Source organism: Festucalex cinctus, chromosome 12 (assembly GCF_051991245.1).
Source record: "Festucalex cinctus isolate MCC-2025b chromosome 12, RoL_Fcin_1.0, whole genome shotgun sequence".
Taxonomy (NCBI): Eukaryota; Metazoa; Chordata; class Actinopteri; order Syngnathiformes; family Syngnathidae; genus Festucalex; species Festucalex cinctus.
The window spans coordinates 6,336,688-6,359,324 of NC_135422.1; the positions used below are offsets into that span (position 1 = coordinate 6,336,688).

Below are 22,637 nucleotides of genomic sequence, written 5' to 3' on the forward strand. Positions count from 1 at the left end.
CCAATCCAATGTAAGTCATTAAAAGAAATGACTGCTGTAAACAAAGAACGGGCTCTTGTTTTGTCTGGTGCCCTCTGACCTTCAAATGTTCACAGACAAGCTTTTGTTTCCAGGAGTGAAAAAACCCCGAAATGACCTTCACACCACTTGTTGTTGTAAAGTAGGTCCTATTATATGATCTGATAAATGCATGGGGGGGTTGTTTTGTTTTCTTTTGGACACACAAAGGCGGGAATATGTTCCACTTGAGCAACACAAGATTACTATCGCACATTAGTTGAGTTTCCATCCACTCATTTTTATTCGAATTTTCAAGAAATACGAAATTAAAACTAAACGGAAACGTTAGAAATAAAAAAAAAAGGCGCAAAATTAGCAAAAACAAGTTTTTTTTACGCTTAGAGGGGGTGGATTTTGAAGCGTATCGAAAAAAGGAAAATGCGCATTTTGGCTAGCCGCTATGGAAACCGGTTTTGCGAATAACCGTTGGCAAGACCGGATGCACGTTGCATGTTTTGACCGGATATTACGTGACAAGCGCTAAAGTAATGTATGAAACTGAAATCTTTTTGGAATGAATTAAAGAAGCGGACATTAATGACATTTCAGAAAAGAAACACTACGTTTTCTCAGGAATTATAAAAGCAAAATCATAACGACGTCATCGCACGGCACAGTCGCTGCCTGGTCTTCTTCTTCTTTTAAATTACTGGTGAATCACATCTCGATGGTGTATACCGCCACCTACAGCGACGGAGTGCCCTCTCAATATTCACAAAAGAAGAACAGATGGAAACAGGCAAAAGTCGCTTGTCCATTTTCCGCATTTTCAGTAAATTTGCTTTAAAAAAAAAAATCAAAACTATTGGTTGGAAATCTGATTGTTGTTATTTGAAAACTAATTGAACTACTGCATTTGTATTTATTTTCTAGAGATACTGTGGCTATTGTGAAAATCTAGTGGAAAAATGAATTTGGGAGAATTCTCAAGAACTTTCTCAATAAGACCCCTTTGGGATCTCATTTCCTCAACTGGGCTAGTTTCACTCTATTTTTGTCAGATCTCTCTTCGCTGCTCCCGATAGTGCTCTTTCGGGCCTTATTTTTAGCTGGAGCCAGCCCAAAGTAGTGCAGCACACCATACACACGGGTTGTTTGTCTGTGATAGATTAGGCTTTTCAAAAGCGTTTATTGTCATATAGAAACAGAATCACAATACAGGCATAACACCAGGCGGTCTATTTACAAGCCTCGACTTGATTCAGATTTCAGAACGTCTTGGGTTCAGTCCCCAATGGAAGTAAAATCTTTCAAAGCCTTCCTTGTGTGAGGTGGTTAAGATTGAAAAAGCAATTTGCTCTTTTGATTTACGCTTGCGCCGAGACGTTTCAAAATTTGGTATCCTTTAGGAAGATGGCAAACCTACTGTAACATCATTTTTTAATCCCACTTCCTGCATTTGGAGTATAGGGCAGGGCTTTATTGGCTAGTCAAAGACAGCCTCACTCTACAGACAAAATAATGTGACACTGAGCCCATTTCATCTTAAGGAACCAAAAGTGCTATTTCCCAATTTTTGGGAGCATATAATTATCCAAAATCTGTAAACCAATAATTACATATTTTGTATTAAGGGGATGATATATTCAACATCATCTATTTTTATTTTTAAAATATTGCATTGAATTACCTTGTCATCAATGGAGCACTTTATCCCTTTTCCTCCCTTCTGTTCACTCGATAAAAACATTTGGACATTCATAGTTAAACAGAGGCTAAAAAAGAAAAATGTTGAATGCCATGTCCTTTTTTTTTTTGAGTTGATGTCATCATGCATCCACATATCATGGTCTAGCGAGCTCCTCAGATGAGGTCAAATGAAATGCAGAAATTTCCTTAAATTAGTTCCATTGCTCCTGGAATCTTTGGGTCATAAGGGAGCAATTGATTCAGTATAAGTATGTCTGAGGATGAGGCCGCTCTCCATTCTCTTAACAGTGGTAAAAAAAAAGAAAAAGAACAGCTTAGTTGTAATAACAGATAATCCAGTTACAAACTCGTGGCGCTCGTCAAATGGTTTTCTTTCCAGGTTGTGGCTTTGTGATGCGAATGGAACGTGAAGTTCTGGGAGTACTGAAGCAAAGGTTTTGGTTTGCGCTACGGCTGCCACAAGCTTTGCCCTCGTCTTTGCCTCTGATTTGCACACTTAAGTCCAATGTCTTTGACAGCCTGTTAGAAGCTGCTAGATGACTCTCGAGATTTATAATAAAAGTTTAGCATGTTTAAAGAGGGCAAGAGAATCCTCATTCACTCCCAGACATTTTCACTGTTGGATTTTGACTGATTTTGCAAGGTCCACAGAATATTTTGTTCAGTTGCTATAAAAACTTGGAACACAACAAAAGAAAGATTAGAGTCTCTGTTTTCATCAGGGGAAAAAAAAGTGTATTTGTATCTGTTTCCGTTTTGCAGCAATTAGCATTAGAATATAGCTGAGTTTCGTCCATATTCACATTCTTGGTAAAATAAAAACACTGACAAAAAGGGCTTGCTGCAACATGGCCCTTGCTGATCTCGTATACTCCTCTGGCACCAATAACTACCATTGCTTTAAGCCACCTCTTCATGTGAGAAGCTGCATCAAAGCATTCTTTATGCTCTTGCATTTAAAAAAAAAAAAAAAACATAACACGCGTAAACACATTTTTGGGAGGGAAGGATAAACTTAAAAAAGCGTTTTTGCACGTTTTTGTGATTGAATGAGTTAATGTCTCACTTATGACATTTTTTTAATGTAAGTAAAATATATAATGCAAGCAAGTAAGGGTTAGTCAGGCTCTACTATTTTCATACAGCATTCAATAACAAACACAAAGTCACAGAAAATTACTATTACTACTACTAATTCTCCTCAATCTTAAACTTTTTGCTCTCATAAGTCACGTTCGGATGAATGATGGAGAGGCTTCCGGGGACATGCAGAGGCGCGGCGACTTCAGTTCCGCGATGGTGGCGAATCCTGAGCGGAGCTTCAATCCCGTGAGAGGGGACCATCAGCATCATTTAGCTGCCCAGCAACTGCAACTGCAAGGAAGTCACCTGCAGCGATTCTTGGACCAAAAACATTATGTACATCAGGTAAATACATTCTCCGTCGGGAATAGCGGGAAACTGTGTAATTGATGCGCACCTGCCCTCACCACCACCACCACATTTTTCTGAAAAATACAGTCAATGGCTTTCAGACCATTTTGTTTAAAAAAAAAAAAGACTGTCCATAACAGAGCTGTCAAAATTACTGTCGACTCTAAAAGTATTAATAGTGCCAGCACAAGTCCATAACTTTTTAGGGTATAGCTGGAGATAGGTTTCACTGTAATAATAAAAAAAAAAAAAAAAAACTGACTCTGGGTCAGTAGTAGACTATTGTGCACACTAGATATCATACAGTGTAGTGAAAAGGGACCATAGATAGCTTCACCAGGCCACTAGATGGGGTGCTCTTGAACACAGAGCCTTTGTGTACAATATTTGAGATAGTGATAGACTGGACTACGCGGAGAAGACCCACACAGTCACGGGGAGAACATGCAAAATCCACCTAGGAAGGCCAGAGCCTGGACTCGAACCCGAGTCCTCAGAACTGGGAGGTGGACGTGCTAACCAGTCATTCACCGTGCCGCCCGTCATCAGCATGTGTTAAATTCAAACTAAGCAAGTAAATAAATACATAGTTTTCTACTGCAAATAAAGTTTTCCAAAATTTCAACATCATTTCTAAATTTATTATTATTTTTTATTATTATTTGTTTTTATAAATTAAAAAGTGTTGGGACTTCCCAGTGTTTGCAGTGAATACATAAATAGTTTTCTACTCTAAATAAATTTTTCCAAAATATCAACATAATTTCTAAATTTATTTATTTATTTTTATAATTTCTATTATTTTGTTATAAATTAAAAAATGTTGGGACTTCCCCAGTGTCAGCAGTGACAAATGTATGCAAAACGAAATTTATCTACGTAATTTGGGGTTTTCGTCAGGGTTTAAAAGATCTTCGCAGACAGTGAAAAATTGTCTGAATATGTTCAAAATGTCTTTGCAACAAGTAAAAACTGTCTGTGAACATCTTACATATCCTGATTAAAAACACAAAATTTGCTACGTTCGCAAGCATTCACCACTCAGTGAGATTCCAGCTTTAATTGGTATTCAGATTTGTAAAAAAGCCGATGCCGATATTTGTCAAAATGCCAAATATTGGCACCGATAATTGGCTTGGCCGATAATGGGTGTATCTCTAATTTTAGACGCATTTTTATTCATAGGTTAGGGTAGTGGGATTTTAACTCTCATTTATTGATGCTCCTTTTAATGGTGAAAACTAAATTTGTTGAGATCAGGACTAAATTCACTCAGAACAAAAAGCTCAGCACGGATGAAATCCCAGTGACTTGTCTGTGAACTGCTGAGTTATGACTGCCTCATGTTTAAACAAAAAAAAAATCATTACCTTACCTAAGCACTGTGCTGTCCAAAAAGCGCCCACATGAAGTGGGAAGCTTTCATGTTAGCATTTCCAAAGCTATTCAGAGAATCTCCCTCCAAACCACTCGGTCTTACAGTGGGAACATCCCGCCTCATCGAAGCTCATTCCTGGAGAGCCAAGCATGACTCCTCGCTCAAAACGACATTGTTTGGCTGTGTTACGCAGCCAGCCGTGTACTTAAAGTAATCAAGGAATGCTACCCATGAATGCTTGAGGTGTTATTTATAAAAGTTTATACATGGAATGTCACCATTTAAAAAAAAAATAAAATAAAAAAATTCAAAAGATGAGACATTTTACTTATTACGGGAACAAAAACACGTCCTCGCCGCCATGTTTCTGCACGGTGGCTCTGAAAGATGATCCCAAGGAGGAGCGTATTTATTCATTTTCCAGTGGATTTTGTGGAGTCAACGCAAGGATGGAGAGAAGTGGAGACAGGAGGGTGCCATGGGACAGCTTACAGTGTGGAATGACTGGAAGCAAGCACTTTTTTCCAAGCTCTTCTCAGTAATGCCGTTTCTCCCACCTCATTGTTTTTTCATCTTCATAGCTTGAGTGCAATTTTGGTGACATTTGTCTTGGCGTGCTCGAGCTGCTCCATGCTTAATGTGATCACTCCAGTGGATTACATTTTTTTTTTTTTTTTTTTTAAAGAATGCCGCGTCATTCACCAAACTAAATGGCCTGAGGAATATCCCGTGAAATCATTCCAGTGGCTCTATGATCTATGAATGAAGAATATTTGATGACCCTCCCTCAAATCTTTGCTATTGTTTCCTGTTCATTCCGCCCACCTGCGTCTTCCTGACAGTCAGTCCTGACAACTTCTTCACTGCCTGTTAAATCTATTATTATTATTTTTTTGGCTGTCCAGGAATATTGTGCAAGAAATCCCATCAACGACATGACTTCATTCTATTTTTTTTGTCAGTGTGTTTTTCCTTAAAATTTGGCTTCCAAGCGCACCTTCCATTGGAAGAGCGAGTGTCCATATTTGCAGAGTTTCCGGGAGGGAGTAATATTCAAGGGGGCTGCTCCGACGCTCTTACTCCACGTTTCACTTATTGGGTGCAGACTGTGCGGCTCCTCCGCGGGCTTGGCCCGAGGCCACCTGGCAGCCAAACAAAGGTGCCCTTCCTGGCCTTGCTCAAACTGAAAGGCAGCCACAGGCCATGCAACCTGGAAACTCGGATTCTCATTTATCAGCTGTGGAGTTAGAAGACCATTAACATCTTGGATAACCATAGAAAGCTGTAGCAAAAATAGAACATAAAGGAGATTGAAGGAATTTATGCAACATGTCCACCAGCGCTGTAAGGATGGATTGAAGTACAGCCCTAAAATATTACGTCAGAAAACTTTTTTTTTTTCGTCTTCCACCCAAGTCTTTGAAGTACTCCTTTTAAGCAAACAAATAATGTGGAGAATTTGCTTTACAGTGCAGCCAATTGCAATAAAAAAAAAAAAAGATTATCTTGTTCTCTTTCAATATGGCATGTCATTTTGAACTGCAACATCAGTAGCATCATTCATTATAATGAGCTTACTAAAAGAAAATTCACTCCACCCTGTTGTTCTTCCTTTGGTTGACTCCCTCAACATCATAGTGTAGTTTTTCTCTGCAGTAGTTGGACACCCCACACACAGGGCAGGACACTTTCTTGGAAATAGTTGTGAGTGAATCTGAATTTGGCTTTCAACTATTGCCCAGGGTCTCCAGGTTTGAGAGAAGTCGGTTAAAATGGCCGCACGGTTACTCACTAAGTCAGTGGTTCTTAACCTGGGTTCGCTGAGCCAGCCTCAAGGGTTCGGCGGAAGTCAAGACACGCACAGACTCAAATGATTCGTGATGAAACGCCCCGCATGGCCATCATTGGCTGCAGGTGATCACGCTACATAGCTTGGCTTGTCTTATCAGGGAATTTGGTGGGCTTAGTAGTCGACGAATGACTGTTGTGATGTTACGTCGTGTGATTTCTTTATTTTTGTAAAGGCTTCAAACTACTTCAAGCAAAAAACAAAAAAAACAAAAAAAAAAGAAGAAAGTGGTCGGATGAATATATGCAACATGAAATCACATATATACAGTATTGGACCATATGGTGTTCCACAGGGTTCAATTCTGGGCCCTATGGAATTTCAGTGTAGCAAAATGTCTCTCAGCTATATGCACTTTACAAAATGGCTGCCAATTTCCACACATAGCAAAGTACAGAAAAGCTGCAGGGAAATTAGTGTGCTTCGTAGTCGACGAGTGACTGTTGTGATGTTACGTCGCGTGACTTGTAATTGCTTCAAACTACTCCGAGCCAAAAAAAAAAAAAAAAAGAAAAAAAAAAAGAAGTGGTCGGATGAATATATGCGGTATAAATTCACATATATACAGTATTGGATCATATGGTGTTTCACAGGGTTCAATTCTGGGGCCTATGCAATTTGAGTGTAGCAAAATGTCTCTTCAGTATATGCACTTTGGTGTGCGTAGTAGTCGACTAGTGACTGTTGTGATTTCTTTATTTTTGTAATCACTTCATACTAACTACGTCGTGCAAAAAAAAAAAAAGTGGTCGGATGAATATATGCGGTATGAATTCACATATATACAGTACTGGAACATGTGGTGTTCCACAGGGTTCGATTCTGGGGCTTCTGCAATTTGAGTGTAGCAAAATGCAAAACACGACCCCAGTCTCTCAGTAATATGTAATGCACTTTACAAAATGGCTGCCACTGTCCACACATAGCAAAGTACAGAAAAGCTGCAAAGTTTAAGTGCATAGGTTAGCTGGGACACTCCCTTCCTACGCAGCGTAATTAGTATACAAAATGGATGGCAAGTGTCTAATTTAAACTTCTTGTCCCATAGGATCAACATTCAGATGAAACAAGCGCTCCCCACGCAAAGGTTCCCACAAAGTCTTCCACCTTTCCAGGATCACTCCATCACATCCGGATCCGTGATAGTCCCGTTCTATGCCCAAAGCCACCCAGCGAGGCCCGAGAGGGCCCGATCAGGAGACCAGCAACGGCACGCCTCGTCAAGTAAGCTCCGCCTTTGAAACTGATTCTTAATGTTGCTTCTGGCGTGAGCATGTATGGCGTCGTGGAGTTCAAGAGGACAAGGCTAATTCGAATGAGAGTTCCAACATGTGTGCTGGAGCTCCACGTCTTTTTGGCTGCAGGGTGGATCTGCCTCTTCAGTAAACAACCTCCACACAGGCCCGATTTCTGCCTGAACCGTAAACACAACGTGGTTCAGTGGAAGGGCCCGGGCTCGGAGCGCCATTTAAATCCTGTTTGGTTTGGAGATAAGCTGAAGAGCATAGAAGGGAGAATTAAAGGAAAAAAGTGAAACGGTGCTTAACGGCGAGTTCCCCCTACTCACTTTATGACTTTATTACTGCAGAATCTGGCCAAATTACACAACAAAGACAAACCCCTGTGATCAGAGACTATTATTATTTTAATGCTTTCTGCAGGTGCAAGGGCTTGACCACACTCAACAAGTCTGTCTGTGGCGTGAGGTTTCAGCTGTGCTCACTCTAGTTACAGTGTAGGGCTGCTCGATTAGGGAAAAAATAATCACGATTATTTTGGCAATAATTGAAATCATGATTATTCAAACGATTATTTTTTGGTGCAAAACAAGAAAATGTTTAATAGAAACACTATAATTATGTAGGTTCCCTTTGGACCAAACTGATTTTATTTATTTATTTATTTATTTATTTATTTAGGTTAGCAAAAACTTGAAATTGGAGTGCAGCTTGTGCACTCTGCAATAGGACGATCATTTATTTTTGGTACTAAACACGAAAATGTTTACACAGTTAAAAATTTTAAGACCAATTAAAAAAATAGAAACGTTGTAATTATGTAAGTTCCTCTTGGACCAAACATAATTTATAATAATATATATTTAAGTTATTTTTGGACCAAACATAATTAATTAATTTATTTATTTATTTAGGCAAAAACTTGAAGTTGGAGTGCATCATGTGCAGTAGGATGATCATTTATTTTTTGGTAAAATGAAATGTTTAAATAAAAAAATGAAACAAATAAAACATATTAAGAAAATTAAAATTATTTGAAACTAATAATAAGTTCTCTTTGAATGAAAAAAAAAATTAGTTATTTGAAAATTTAAAAATGGTGCCAAATTATTTTTACGATTATGCTGATTTTGTAACTGTGGAGTGTAATAATTGAAGTTACAGTATATTTCTCCATGCCTGGACATTAGCAGACTTGCCGAAAGCTTGAGAGTGTTAATATTGTGGAGACGGACCCGGAAGTTCCCTGTTTGCCGACATATTTCATTCATACACCTTGCTCGGGCTGCACAAAGCTGCCCGAGTGCTGGTGAGCTAATAGTTAAACGGGCACGGGTGCAGCCCAGGGGTTGTAGTGAAGGTTAGTGCAGCCGGTTAGGTGCCGTGTTTGCTCCTGGGTGTGCGTGCGTGCGTGTGTGTGTGTCTCTTCCTGGCAGTTGCCGTGTTTACCCATTACATGTGGAATTCCAGAGCAACCTTCCCCTCCCCAAAGCCGACCCCTCTCTTCCCCAACACTCTCCTCCGTCCTGCATTTTTGTGGTCGACCAGTGTGACAGGGGAGAGTGTGGGAAAAACGGAAGCTTCGGGACCAAAAAGCACTGATGGAAACAATGAAATGAAAGAAGAAAGAGAATGGAAAGGAGCGACAGAAAATTCAACTCTGTCCAGGGGAATGGAGATGATTGTTTGCAGAGAACGGTGGGATAATAAGTTGCTTCCCTTCTAGCGCTCATTTTAGGGGCAACCCTATCCTTCTGTTATCTGATATTCATCCCGGTGTATGCCTAAGCCTGTCTGGCTTACAATAGAATCACTGTGCTTGGTTTATTCATACAGTTCAAGGTTATCCACCTTCCTCTCACCGGCTGTTGAACTGCACACGGCACCGGGCAGTACAAACGTACCAGTGATCGGCGTGACACTGGCTCGTTTCATCTGTTTATCGGGGGAATGTTTCAGTTGTGGGATTGTTTCACAAAGGTGCAGTCATTTGTCGCCATAGGCAAAATGCATGGATAACGAGCACCATCCATAATAATAATAATAATAATAATAATAATGTGTTTGACATGAACAAGGATGAGAAGTATAAAATGGATGCAAGGCTAAAGGAATAGTGATAGATTTTTTTTTATTTTTTTTTTATTTGTGTTCATGGCTGATATTGATTATTAGCAGTCAAGGAGACTGATAAGCGATATTTCAAGACGGTATTAATTTGCAGGAAAAGAGGAAATATTAGTGTCAAAATTAAAATAAATAAATAAATAAAAACTTTTTAAACATAAAAAATTCACAGCTCTGTTTAAAAATGTAATTAATTTAAATTAAAATTTTAATTAATATGTATATATAAATTGATTTAAACATTTCTTAATTTAATTTATTTTTTAAAGACAAAAAGTGGAGGGAATTCCCAGTGTCTGCATCATTTATATATATATATATATATATATATATATATATATATATATATATATATATATATATATATATATATATATATATATATATATGTATATAAAGTATAAATTTAAATAAATCCATAATTTTTTTTTTTTTTTTGGATTGATTGGGTTTTATTGAACATATAAACACATCACAAGTATAAAATACAAATTGTAGTTAAAGAAAGGAAAATAAAAATAAATTGTCAATAGTATCATAATTTACATGTTCAAAAGGAGTAGGAAGAAGTCCAAAACTTATCTACAGAATATTAGAAAATTAAAGTTCCCTATAGCTCACTGTCGCTAATTTGGGGTTTTTCGTCAGGGTTCGTAATAGGTTTCAAAAGTTCTTTGCACACAGTGAAAAATTGTCTGAATGTTCAAAATAGTAAACATCTGTGAACATCTTCCAAATCACAATGAAAACCCTAAATCCGCTACGTTCGCAAGCAATCACCGCTCACTGAGATAGCAGTTTTATCGGCTTTTGGATTCGTAAAAAGGCCGATGCCTGGCTGATAATAGGTCTATCCTCATAAAGGAACTGGTTCTTGTTGAGAAACGTAAACACAAGCTGTCAAGCATCTGAGAAAATCCACTCCATTTCCCTTTACTACTACAAAGTTTGAATTCAAAATGATCCTGCGCCAAACTTGGCTCTTTTCCTGTTTACTTACTCATTTAACACAGCCCATTTATGCAGGAAACTAGATAGGCTTGAATTAATTGCCCTCTTTACTGCTTGCAGACAAATCTAACATTATTCCATTGCGTCAGGATGTCGCAACTCATCTGCTCCTTCGACATCTCGAGGATCGACCCAATGAGTCATGTTTTTGACTCCCATGATTTGCAAAGGCTCATTTTTTTTACGCCGGATGCCCTTGCTGATGCAATACGCCCATTTATCCGGGCTGTAGATATCCAGTGGCTGAGTGTTGGGGTTAGGGAACCACAAACCACATCACCAATACTGACGTTGTGACAATTAACCATCAAAATGCCATCAAATCCGGCCCGAGCATTGATACTGAAATGGAGAAGCGGCAAGGAGGCGGGATGACTTCAGTGAAGGCTTTGAAAGCTGCAATTTGTAACCCAAATAAATGGGCCTGTTTGGTATTTTGTTTGCAGGCTTTTGGCGAGTCGCAGCTGTAGCTACGGAAACGGCTGGCTGTCGTGTGGCATTACTAATAGGGTGACAATTATAGGAGTGCCATTAATGTCAGCCTCGCTGCCGCTTTCACTCCCTATTAATCAGCCACGACGGTAGTTATTTGCACGGGATACTATATGCACGCTGGAGCTGCCAAAAGCTTGTTTATGGTTCAACTCAATCCCCTTTGGTCAGTCTTGAATAACATTACGACAGGCGAGTTACCTGTGTGCACAACAAGGTGTACACATGAAGCCGCATGCAGCGTTTCTGGCTGCTCGGCTCTCAAAGTGACAGAATGAGAGATTGTTGACAAAGAAAGTGATGTGAAAACCTTGAGGTCAAACCCCCCCTCCATATGAAAGGAGTTGCTTCCTGTCAAAGTATGCCACGCTTAAAGTGGGCCAATTCTATTTGTGGTTGTGTAATGGTATGAAAGAACAACTGTGCAGCCCCTTACAAGGAGGCAGTGTGTACCCTCATTACCTGGTTAATGCTCTTCTGGCAGGCGGCTGCTATGGGGTGAGAGGTTAATGCCAGCTAAGCTTTATTTATTGTCCCCCAGCTCCACCCCAAACAAAAAAATACTTAACAGCCTGAATGTATACAGTTACAGACTTGCCTGCTCCTGCTCCACGCCTCGCCGGCTTTTACGATGATTTACTGCTTTTGATATTTGATTTTGTGGGGAAAAAAAAAAGCCCTTGTAATGTGTCATGCCTGCAATCTGAAGGAATCTTGGTGAAACACTTTGGTATAAATGTACCGTGTAAAAGCCCACATATTCACTATTCACACTGTAAGACAGATGCCTGTGTTGCAACTTCATTAGTACTCTTATATGGGCTTATAACCAAGTACCATAGCAAGTAATTTTAAAGAAAGACCTATATATACCAACCAAGGTTATATTAGTTAAGGAAAACTAAGAAAATTACTAAAACTAAAATAACAATAATAAAATATAAAAATAATACTGAAAAAAATTCAAAACACATTTTCGTGAACAAAATAATATAAAAATAGAAATTCTTTAAAAAAAAAAAAGAAAACTAATTGAAACTGTATTTTACATTTACAAAACTAACTAAAACTAACCATAGTTATAGCAAAATTCCTTTCGTAATTAATTTAATACATGAGCCTTTAGTGTTGATTTTAAATGTGATTTTAAGTACATTTATTTCATTGTTAACCGGAATAAGGACGTTTGAAAGTGTGCAACACAGAAGTGACATCATTGAGCAGAAGCCAGTAGAAATTTGAGTTTTGGCTCCAATGGCTCAACTTGCCTGCTTTTTCATTTAACTCAGATAAAATATAACGCTCGGTAAGAAATGTGTTACTTTTTTTTTTTTTTTTTTACCATGGTGTTTATGAAATATTGCACAAAAACTAATGTTCAAACTAACTAAATTTAAAAAAGAAAAGCACCAAATGGAATAAAAACTAACTAAAATGAAAATTCCAAAACTCTAATAAACCTGATCCCAACATAGCATTTTTCCTTAAAATTGCATGAAATTAATGGCAGTTTTTTTTTTAATTCTTCTAATTAACTAATTTGCTCCCAAAAACTTATAAATCCGAAAGATCTGTTTTTTAATGCTTTTTTTTTTGCGTTTTCTTTATACGTTTTTTTTTATTTTTATTTTTTATTTTATTTTTTTATTTTTTTATGCTAGAGCATACAGAAGGCTTTGATGCAATCTCAACTGCAGAGAACGGGTAAAAAAACAAACAAACACAAAAAAAAAAGGTAGCAATTACAAAAATGGCCAGCAGGTGGCAGAAGAGTATAATAGATCAACCAGGGCCATGATGAAAACAAGCTGTTTCTCCACAATTCTAAACAGATTTGTGAATAATTATGAAACTTAGCTATATTCTAATGCTACTTGCAAAAATGAAAACAGACAGAAATATACCCCACCCCCCGATGAAATAAGAGACTCTAATCTTTGTTTTGGTAGGTTCCCTCCATGTTTTTATAGCAATAGAACACAATATTCTGTGGGCCTTACAAAATCAGTCAAAATCAAGTAAAACAGCCAGGAGCGAAGGGGGTTGCTTCAGTAAAAATGGCTGCGAGTGAATGAATTAAACCAGTGCAACTCTACACGGCATAACACAAACACATCACGACATATGCGTATGTACCGTCATTAGGAATGGAATTTGTATGCCTGACTGTGCAAATAGAACTTTAGACTTGCTGACTGACTCACCAGACATCACTTCACGAATCATAAATATGTTGAGAAAGCAATATAGACATTGAAATATTCATCTCCGCCTTCAAATTCTTATCTTGTCTGCCCCTCAATATAGGCAGATGTCCACTCCGATGTCGGCCAATGGAAGCGTGAGCAGCGGGCAGCATTTGGTCTACGAGGCCTTCTGTGCTAAGACAGGTGGGTTTTATACTGCGATTCTGCACGTGCATTGAAAGTTCTGGTGTCGGCGTGAGTGATCAGAACAAGGACACGGAGGACGATAAGCACCGCAGGGTATTTTTACCCCAGCGTTGCTCCCCCGGTGCTGTGTAAAGGCCGTTAGATAGATTAGAATAACTTAGCAGAGGTGATGTCATCGCTGAAGGATGAATAAAAGAGGCTGAACAATGATGGCATCTTGAAACAGAGAGGACATTCCCATCTGTTGGACAATTCTCCCCAGTTCCACTTACTCTCCGTTTGCCAAAAGCTTGTTCACTCGCACCGAGAGAATCAAAAATCCAGCTCTGGGTTTATTGCGGCTAATGTGCTGTACTTGTGGGTTTCTGCGCTCACGTGTGTCCCGTCATCTTTCAGGACCTGAGCCGCTGTTTCCATCACGAGCCGGCGGCCTGGTGAGGTGTTGAGGTTATTGCAGCACCGGTGATATTAAGCAGTTTTCACCGATGCAACGCACATCTGTTTGTCTGATCACGGGCCTTTTTCCATCGCAGCATTAGCATTAGCAAATCATGCCATTCATCACTTCGTTTGAGTGTCACAGTCAAGCCCAAGCAGAGATCAGACCGCGTTCGTCCAAACTTGAGCTGTCGGAAAAATACGCTAGCTGTGCACCTCCCACAAAATAAAAACGTGTGCGTGTGTGACTAGAACATTTCTTTTCATTCTCCTCCTTAAAGTATTGGAAGGCTGGCTTAGGTTAACAAACATCTTATAAAGTCATCAATTACTGTAACTGGATCCATTGGGAGCAGCTTCTGCATTTCGCAATGCATTTTTTTCCATTGTGTGGGGCACAGAGGTCTGGGGGAGTCTAGATAGCTTAAAAAAGACAGCCAAAAACCTTGACCTTTAACCAGCACTTTATAGGACAGTGATACTGTTTTTTTAACACAAGAGCCACATTAGCAGAGTAAAGTCAAGGGCGGCGTATGTACCGTCAGTGGCAATAATATAGATCAAATCCCCGGAGTGGCGGACCACAACAATAAGCTGGAACACCGACGGGAGCACACTATGTTGCCATGTTTGACACCGACCTCCTTTTTGAAAACATTAATTGAGATAAAAGGAGACTTATAATGTGAGCGTTTGCATCATAGTTGCATCATGTTTTATTTATTTGGTTTTTTTTTTAATGATTTTTTTATGGTAGAGCATGCAGAAGGCTTTTATGCAGTTTCTGACCTAAAGAGGTTGCTTAAAGCAGTGGTAGTTATTAACAAAAATGGCCAGCAAGTGGCAGCAGAGTATAAGTGATCAGCCATGTTGCAACAAGCTCTTTTTCCCAGCGTTTTCAACATGTTTGAGAATAATGGTTAAACTTCTAATGCTAATTGCTGTAAAATGGTAACAGATAGAAATATACTTTTTTTCCTGTTGAAAGTAGAGACTTTCTTTCTCTTTCTTTTGTTGGTTCCATGTTTTTATAGCTATGGAACACAATATTCTGTGGGCCTTGCAAAATCAGTCAAAATCCAGTAAAAGAGCCGGGAGCGAAGGGGGTTCACTGGGGTGAATGAGTTAAAGCTAAACGAGCCGCAGGTGGCTAATGAGTGTGACTGTTATAGGGTCTATGCTCAATGCAAGCAAAATAATCACCATCATGTTGCCATTCTTTTCAATTTAACATGTACAGTGCTCAATATAAATGAGTACAGCCCCCAAAAATACGATAGGAAAGATTCCTTTTCAGAATCAGTATTGTTGCCCTAAAATGAGATTTGTCAATCACCTTTTGGCTTTTAGAAAAAAAAATCTTTGTATGAGTATGTAATGTTTTGACATCACTCTGTGACATAAAATGTACACATTGAAATTCGCTGTGACTGAGGCAACATCGGAATAAACACATTGTATGAAGGTTGCTTCCTTATTTTGTGTTAAGCGAGATGCTCTGCGTGCTCGTGCCGGTCCAGTTTGCCCCATGCATTGACGATGAAAACGGAGTATAACAGAGACCCAGTGTGGTGTATCGGAAGAGGGGAGGCATGGAGGTAGGGGGCAGGGTGTTATTAGAAGGGCCACATCCTTTGTGGAGCAGTTTACCTTGAGCGGTGAGATGACTGCGCCGCACTGATTGACTGTGACAGCCACTGCAAATGGAGAGCATTCTGTGTGATCAGCTGTCAGTCGCCATTAATCACACTTTCCCTTTATCTCTCTCTCTTGTAAACTCTCCTAATCTCTTCCTCGCATTGCTCAGACAACGCTCCTTTTGTGCGCCTTCTTTTGCCCGCCTCTCCGGTGTGTTACTCTTGTCAAATTTTGTGACATGAAAGCAAAGGCGGGTCTTTTTTTTTTTCTTTTTTTTTTTTCTTTTTTTTTTTTTTTTTGTCAAGCTGCGATCAAAGCGTACAAACCCGTGGGGAATACGAGTCGCATGTGTTGTACAGGCCTCCTCTTGGCCCGCGCCTCCGGGCTTCTCAAGCCTCGGCAGCCGCTGACTTGAGAGAAGATTTATTGCCTTCAGTCTGAAGAGGAAATGAGTGAGTGTCGGATCGTGTCAGGGCGAGGACTCTTTATCGGAGTCAGGCGGACGAAGCATGTTGCCGGCTGCCATCGCCTCATTCAGGTGCAAGCTACTGATGGACTGACTGAAAGCAGTGAATGGAAGCCGCGTTGACGTGACATGACGTACAGTTCAGTTGGGCTCAACTAGACTTATCTTGCATGCATTGTCGTGCAGGGTGTGTTGTTGGAATGTACATTGACATCATTACAGCACAAAAACATTCAATGACTCTTAAAGGGGAGACATTTGAATAAATGATTTATTAATCATTTTTTTTCTCCAGGCTTTAAAATTGTTCTAGGATGATTTACATGGTTGTGTAACTACACACTTGATGTAAGACCTAGCTACAATGTTCCTTCGCAATCACTGTATTATTGTTTACATACCACAACCCTGCTATATTGTAGATTTGTTTGTGTGTAGAAATCCTGCTCTATTTTTAACACAGAGATAGTTTTTCATTGTTTTACAGTATACATACTGTGATGCCCTCATATGTGGGAAAGGAGATCCACAATCGCTGATGTAATTTCAGCCATTTACTGAATGCTGAGAAAGAGCAATATAACACAACACTAAACGAGCTGCTGTCAGCCACAGCTCACGCACAGATGCTCACATAGACTCCACATGGCTTTAGTTGGCTTTGCCACCATTCCAGGCCCCGCCTCTTAAAGGTCTATAGTTGACAGATACAACAGTATTTTCTTTACATTCAATTTTTTGTTTATTTAAATATACAGTATATACAATGTGAATAAAATGTGTTTTAATGAATCTAAATTTGTGCAATTTTTTAAAATATATTATAATATCTTTTACAACTTTTTTTTTTTTTTTTTTTTATACGGCCACTCTATCATGGTTTTTCCCCTTTTGTATATGGAATGTATCCCATGCGGCTGAGGGTATTCGTGTATAAAGCCAATTCTCTATGATATATTAACAAATAAAAAAAACAAGAATATTGAAATATCGTAATCCTTGACAATATCTTTAATTGGTACGTTTCCTTGTTGACTAATTGACAGACGTGTCTACTAGTTTTGCCCTTGAGGTATTGTACAGCTTGCCACTCAACCTCGATGGATGAATGCCAAATGCCAATCAATTATTTTGTAAGCTAAATAAATGTTATAAAGGAACACAAAAAATGTGTACTTACCGAATTGATCTTAATCATACTCAATGGCAATTAAGCGGACGATAATTGCTGCCTTAATTGTCACTGTCTACTGTAGGACTTTGCGGCCTGCAAAAACGGACTGTAGAAGTGTTATTAGGTGCACAGAAGGCCGGGAAAGGGAATGCTTCTCCTTTATCTCTCTTTCGCTGAGCTACAGGAAGCCGCGTCCAGCTGTCATGTCATCGGCCTGGAAGTCAGTTTTCCATCTCAGTCAGGCCTCGCGGCGTAGACGAGCACCAAAATAAACAGACTGCGCCGAGAGGGAATGAAAGGGAATACTGTTTGGGAGCACAAATGCACACGGCAGCTCAAACTGTACTCGGAATGCCTTTTCTACTGGACGTCTGGCGGCGTGCCAGGCGATAGGATGAGGCGCCGAGCGCATCGAGAGGAGGCATCCCCGCTCGTATCCCACACTTGCTCTTTAGTTCAGCGTCATCGTAAAAGCTCGATTAACTCCACAGGCAGGGAGGAGAAATTAGATGAGTCGATTCTAAGGTCGATTCTAAATAGTAGTTGTACCCTGACCTTGAAGTTAACTTTGTTCCATAATCACGCTAGTAAATCAGTTTAGCATTCCACCATTTTTTAAAGTAAATAAACATTGTATGATATACAATCCTAATAAAACACTATGTGAATGTAAATAAATAAACTGGCTTTATTTTTTGCGTTGAATTTGTGCCTGAAAGGGGTGTGGCCTAGTGAATGACATCAAGCACTGGCATTAATTTGGTTGGTTCGACTGCCTGTGATCATCTGGGTGTGAGCTGTGGCCTACAGCAGCTCCTTGTGAATGTTTTATCATGTTTGTGTTTTTGACCGTTTTTATCGTTTAATTCATACCTGAACGTGCATCGGTGATTGTGATTCTCTTGATCTGCATGGGCATCACATTACTTGAATTGCACCATTTTTTTTCTTTTTTAATTACTTGAGTGGCAGCGTATAAAAAGCTTGTAACAATACATAAAAAAAAAAAAAATCTAAATCAAATTGTTTTCAATTTATGGCACTTAAGTGCTTTGGGCCTAAATTGATGTATTTTTTTCACTGAGCCTCAAATTCCTGGCAGTCTCCCTGACTACAGGCAATATTTTAATAACATTTGAACATTTTTACTACATTAGTGCTTCACGGTGTGCAGGATTATGGGAGTCACTCTGGGGGGAAATATGGGAAGACTTTCTGGGGGCCCCAAGCATTTTAGGGGTCCCTCTAAAGCCTCTAACATACACACATTCATTCATAATGGAGTTTCAGAATTTCTTTGTTATCCAGCCCCCTCCCCCCCTATATTCCCAACACAAAACATATTATTATTATTATTATTTTTTTAAGCCAGAAGCACAAAGGTGAATTCACAAACACAATGATGTCACAGCATTGCTTCCAAGCACTCACTGCGCATTCACTCAGGTAGCTTGTTGTGATGTAATCCCCACACTACACATTCATAGCCCTCATACATCATGCTCACAAGAGGTGCTGATTATTAAATGCGTGTGACAGACAGGTTTTGCTATTGAAACTTTGGTTGTGAATCTCAACCAATCAGAGGACAGAGATATACTGATATCATTGAGAGACTGTAATATAATATACAGGACATGCAATTTCCTAAAGTAGACAATTGCAGTTTCTGAAGAAATTGTGTGGGAAGGGCTGAATAACAAAACACTGAAGCATATGTAATAATTTAGAATGATATTGAATGGCATGGAATGAGCTGAAAATGTTGATTGATGTTGGAATAGTTGTTGAATTTAAAGTGTATATATTATTATATGTATTTGCTAAAATGCTTCACCCTCATATAAACTTTACGTGAACTTCTTTCTTCAGATGAACTGTACCAGACAGCGTGGCTGTGTTTAAAATGTCACACTGTCTGGGGCAGAAGTGAAAACGAGAACTTTCATTGCTAATGGATAATCACATGCTTATTTACAACACACTTACATCCAAGCAGATATGTTATTCTAAGACAATGCACTATTGCGCTTTCCCCACCCCTTAATAGTGCAACGCTCTTTTTTTGTAACCGGATAAGGAACAATCCCCAATAAAAAGAGGACCCGAGAGAATTGCCAGAGCATCTTTGACAGCTTGTACCTCTTGCAACTCTGCTCTCCTCTCTGCGAGTAAAAACAAATAAGTCTTGTCTTCTCATCCTTTTGTTGTCATTCTTAAATGTTTTGGTGTGTTCAACTAACAATACTAAATAATGAATTGTATATGTCTTAGTATGGGAATTTTTGGGGGGTTAAAAATTGGGAATTGTTGGAACACTATATGCAATATTTTTGCATTTTGAAAATCGCTCATAAGGTGAATTGAATAAGCAGAATGATTTAAATTTCAAATGGGAACTATCTGAATCTGTTATTGTGAATGTGACAATGGAAATGAACGGTAAATAAGTATTATGAGAAAATACCCTCAATCGAAATGAATGGAGAACGTTTGTGAAAAATGTTGAATCATGGGAAAACCATGAATTTTTGGAATTAAAAAAATAGAAGCCCACATTGGCCATATTAGCTTGACATGGCAGCATGTAAAGGCTACGATTGGACAAAAAAAAAAAAAAAACATATGCTAGCTACCAAGCCAAGAAAAAAGATGCAAAATGTAAACAGTTGGGAAAAGTTTAATACAATAAGTTTGCAGTTTACAACTTGTTCTAGCCTCATTTAGGTCAATTTTAATTTCTGTTGCTTTCCCATGCAGGACTTTCTGTGTACCACAAGCTGCTGCAGACCCAAGAGCCCAGATGACACCAAGGTGACCAGAGGCGCGTCCTGCCACCGTGCTGGCCTGACAGGTGTCTCTGCATGTAACTACACACACACCCGCCCTGGCACACTGGTGTATTCTGGGAAAGAACAACAGCGGAAAGTGCGCCAGCTTCCCATTAATTTGTCCGTCATACCGCCGCAGACATGGCATATCGCGTGCCCGGCACGGAATTCCCAGCTTTGACGCAGGTTGGGATTTGGTCGCGCGGCCTAATATCAGATGGCCTTTTCCAGCCTGCGCTCCTTCTCCGCGCCAACAGTTTTTCCCCTCCTTCATTCTCTCCGCGCTACCGATGCCACGGAAAGATTTCACAGGCAGATAGCTTTCAACAGATGCCCCGCTGGCATTTAGTATGCAAGCTATTCACATGAAGCCACCACAGCCATCAACAAGAGACATCCCGTGAATGGTAAGCATGCAGACAAGTTCCTGGCATTAGACACTGACTTCCAGTCCAGGATGAAAACAAACAGTTACCAAATCCGCACTGGAACCTTTGCTTGAACGTGGATGTTTTTATAGATGGACCTACATTAATATGGTGAGTAAATTATTGTTGTTATGTTGTAAGTAGGCCTTGTTGGAGTACAAAAGAAAAACTTGATGGAGTTAATGGTGCACATGTAGACCAGCATCCTTGTGGATGCATAGAAAAGTCAACTCAGGGAGTTTTTGTTAATAAAACCATTCTGCTGTATAGCTTTGGGGAAGTCAACCCAAAAATGTTCTATGTCACCCCTCTAGTCTAAACATGATATTCTGATTAATATTGCCTTTGTGGAATATGAGTATGGCAGCAAAATCCACCTGTTTTTATTAATCTCAGGGGGCGACCATTTTGCCACTTGCTGCCAATTAAAAAGGACATCACAATTGTTCAGGGCTCAGGTAACAACCAATCACAGCTCACCTGTTTTCTGAAGCTGAGCTGTAATTGGTTGTTACTTGAGCAACGTTTTGCTGCTTAACTCATTCACTGCCAGCCCAAGTAAAATGGATCTTTGACGTGTATAGCCGTCAGTGGCACTGAATGAGTTAATTTATATTCCACATATGCAATATTAATCACAATGCTGTTCTTTGGCTTGACTTCCCCTTTCAATGAAATACTTGAATTTCACACACATTTTCAAATGTTGTTGATGGACGTGTTTGTTCAGTTTGTGCGGATTGTAGTACAGTATTCGATTTCAGGTTTATCTTGTAACTTTTGCAGTGCATTGTCGTCACGTGAAACATGTTTTATTGTTTTTTAACACCAGCGGCATGCTTTATTACAAGAATCCAAATCCAATGTGTATGTTGGACTGCACGAATGCAGTTTAGTTCACAGACAATCTGTTCAATTACTGACTGTTTACAACACTCGTGCATGATATCGTTAGCTGTTTTTTGGAATCCTTGATGCTGTTAGTAGCAACGCGAGACTGAAAAACATGCCGATCTAATCGACATGTACACGAAACGTACAGTAAATAAAGTGGAATCTGATGACCTCTTTCGCAGGATTCTATCATACCCTTTAAAATAAAGTGCTCTAAAATGAGTCATCAAACAAAAACAACACAACAATTCTACCACTACTAACAGCTCAACCCAACTGTTATTTTAATGAAAGAAAAAGGTGTTTCCAAGAGTAAGAAGAACATTGTTTACAGTTTGGGATCCATGTTCTCATTAGGGATGGGGATAGTAATGAGTCGTTAGGAATTTGATGACTTTTTTTTTTTTTCTCTTCAATTGATTGCTGATTACTTGTGACCCAAAGCAGATGAGGCAAAATGGAGTACACTACTTGTCTGCAGCCAACAGAGGCGCTGTTGATTCAGCACAAAGGAAAGAACAAAATGATGCAAGTCAAGTCAAGTCAAGACCTAAGCCAAGCTCATTACAACACTGGCCCATGCCAGAGCAGGAGTTCAGAGCATCCATGGCGAGATTCTCCCATCCCAACCCCAAAAATCGATGAATTGGTCATCCATCCCCACCCCCCTCCCCTCCCCTCCCCACAGTCGATCAAAGATATGTGGCCAAACGCCCATGCCTGGCTCTCATGCAACAAGATGGCTTCAGTTTCATCTGAAATAATCCCTGGAATCACCATCCTGTTGCAATGCAGAGGTATTAACATCGCCATTGAAATACGACTTTGACAAGGTTGGTTTCCAGCATTTTTTACATTTTTTCCTAAAATCATTTTTATTTAATCCTAAATACACAGTGTAGCACAGCATCGCTTTCCAGCTCGGACATCCAAGCGTGTCCTATGTGTCCTGTCATGCTGAGTTCAGTCTCTCTTCTCCGCTGTTTTTTTTTTTTTTTTTTCTTTCCACCCTCTCTTGTCCTTAAGAATGCAGTGGTCATTCCAAGACAATTTTTGTTCCATTCCTCTTTAGATAAAAAAACAGGATGAGAATACACTGAGGTACGAGCTGTTCAAAAATGCTGGAATATGAAGTA

General features: G+C 39.4%; 1 protein-coding gene across 4 annotated transcripts in view; it reads left to right on the top strand.

The window, feature by feature from the left end:
• Positions 1-21,671, top strand: part of ttll5 (tubulin tyrosine ligase-like family, member 5) — a 55,588-nt gene extending 33,917 nt beyond the window's left edge. For all 4 annotated transcript variants that reach the window (XM_077538971.1, XM_077538972.1, XM_077538973.1 and 1 more), the window contains 4 exons: positions 2,940-3,138; positions 7,420-7,595; positions 13,547-13,629; positions 20,109-21,671. In XM_077538971.1, the coding sequence (XP_077395097.1) occupies positions 2,940-3,138; positions 7,420-7,595; positions 13,547-13,629; positions 20,109-20,155 (505 nt within the window). In that variant the 3' untranslated portion in view covers positions 20,156-21,671. The remainder of the gene's footprint in view (positions 1-2,939; positions 3,139-7,419; positions 7,596-13,546; positions 13,630-20,108) is intronic.
• The last annotated feature ends 966 nt before the right edge of the window (positions 21,672-22,637 follow it).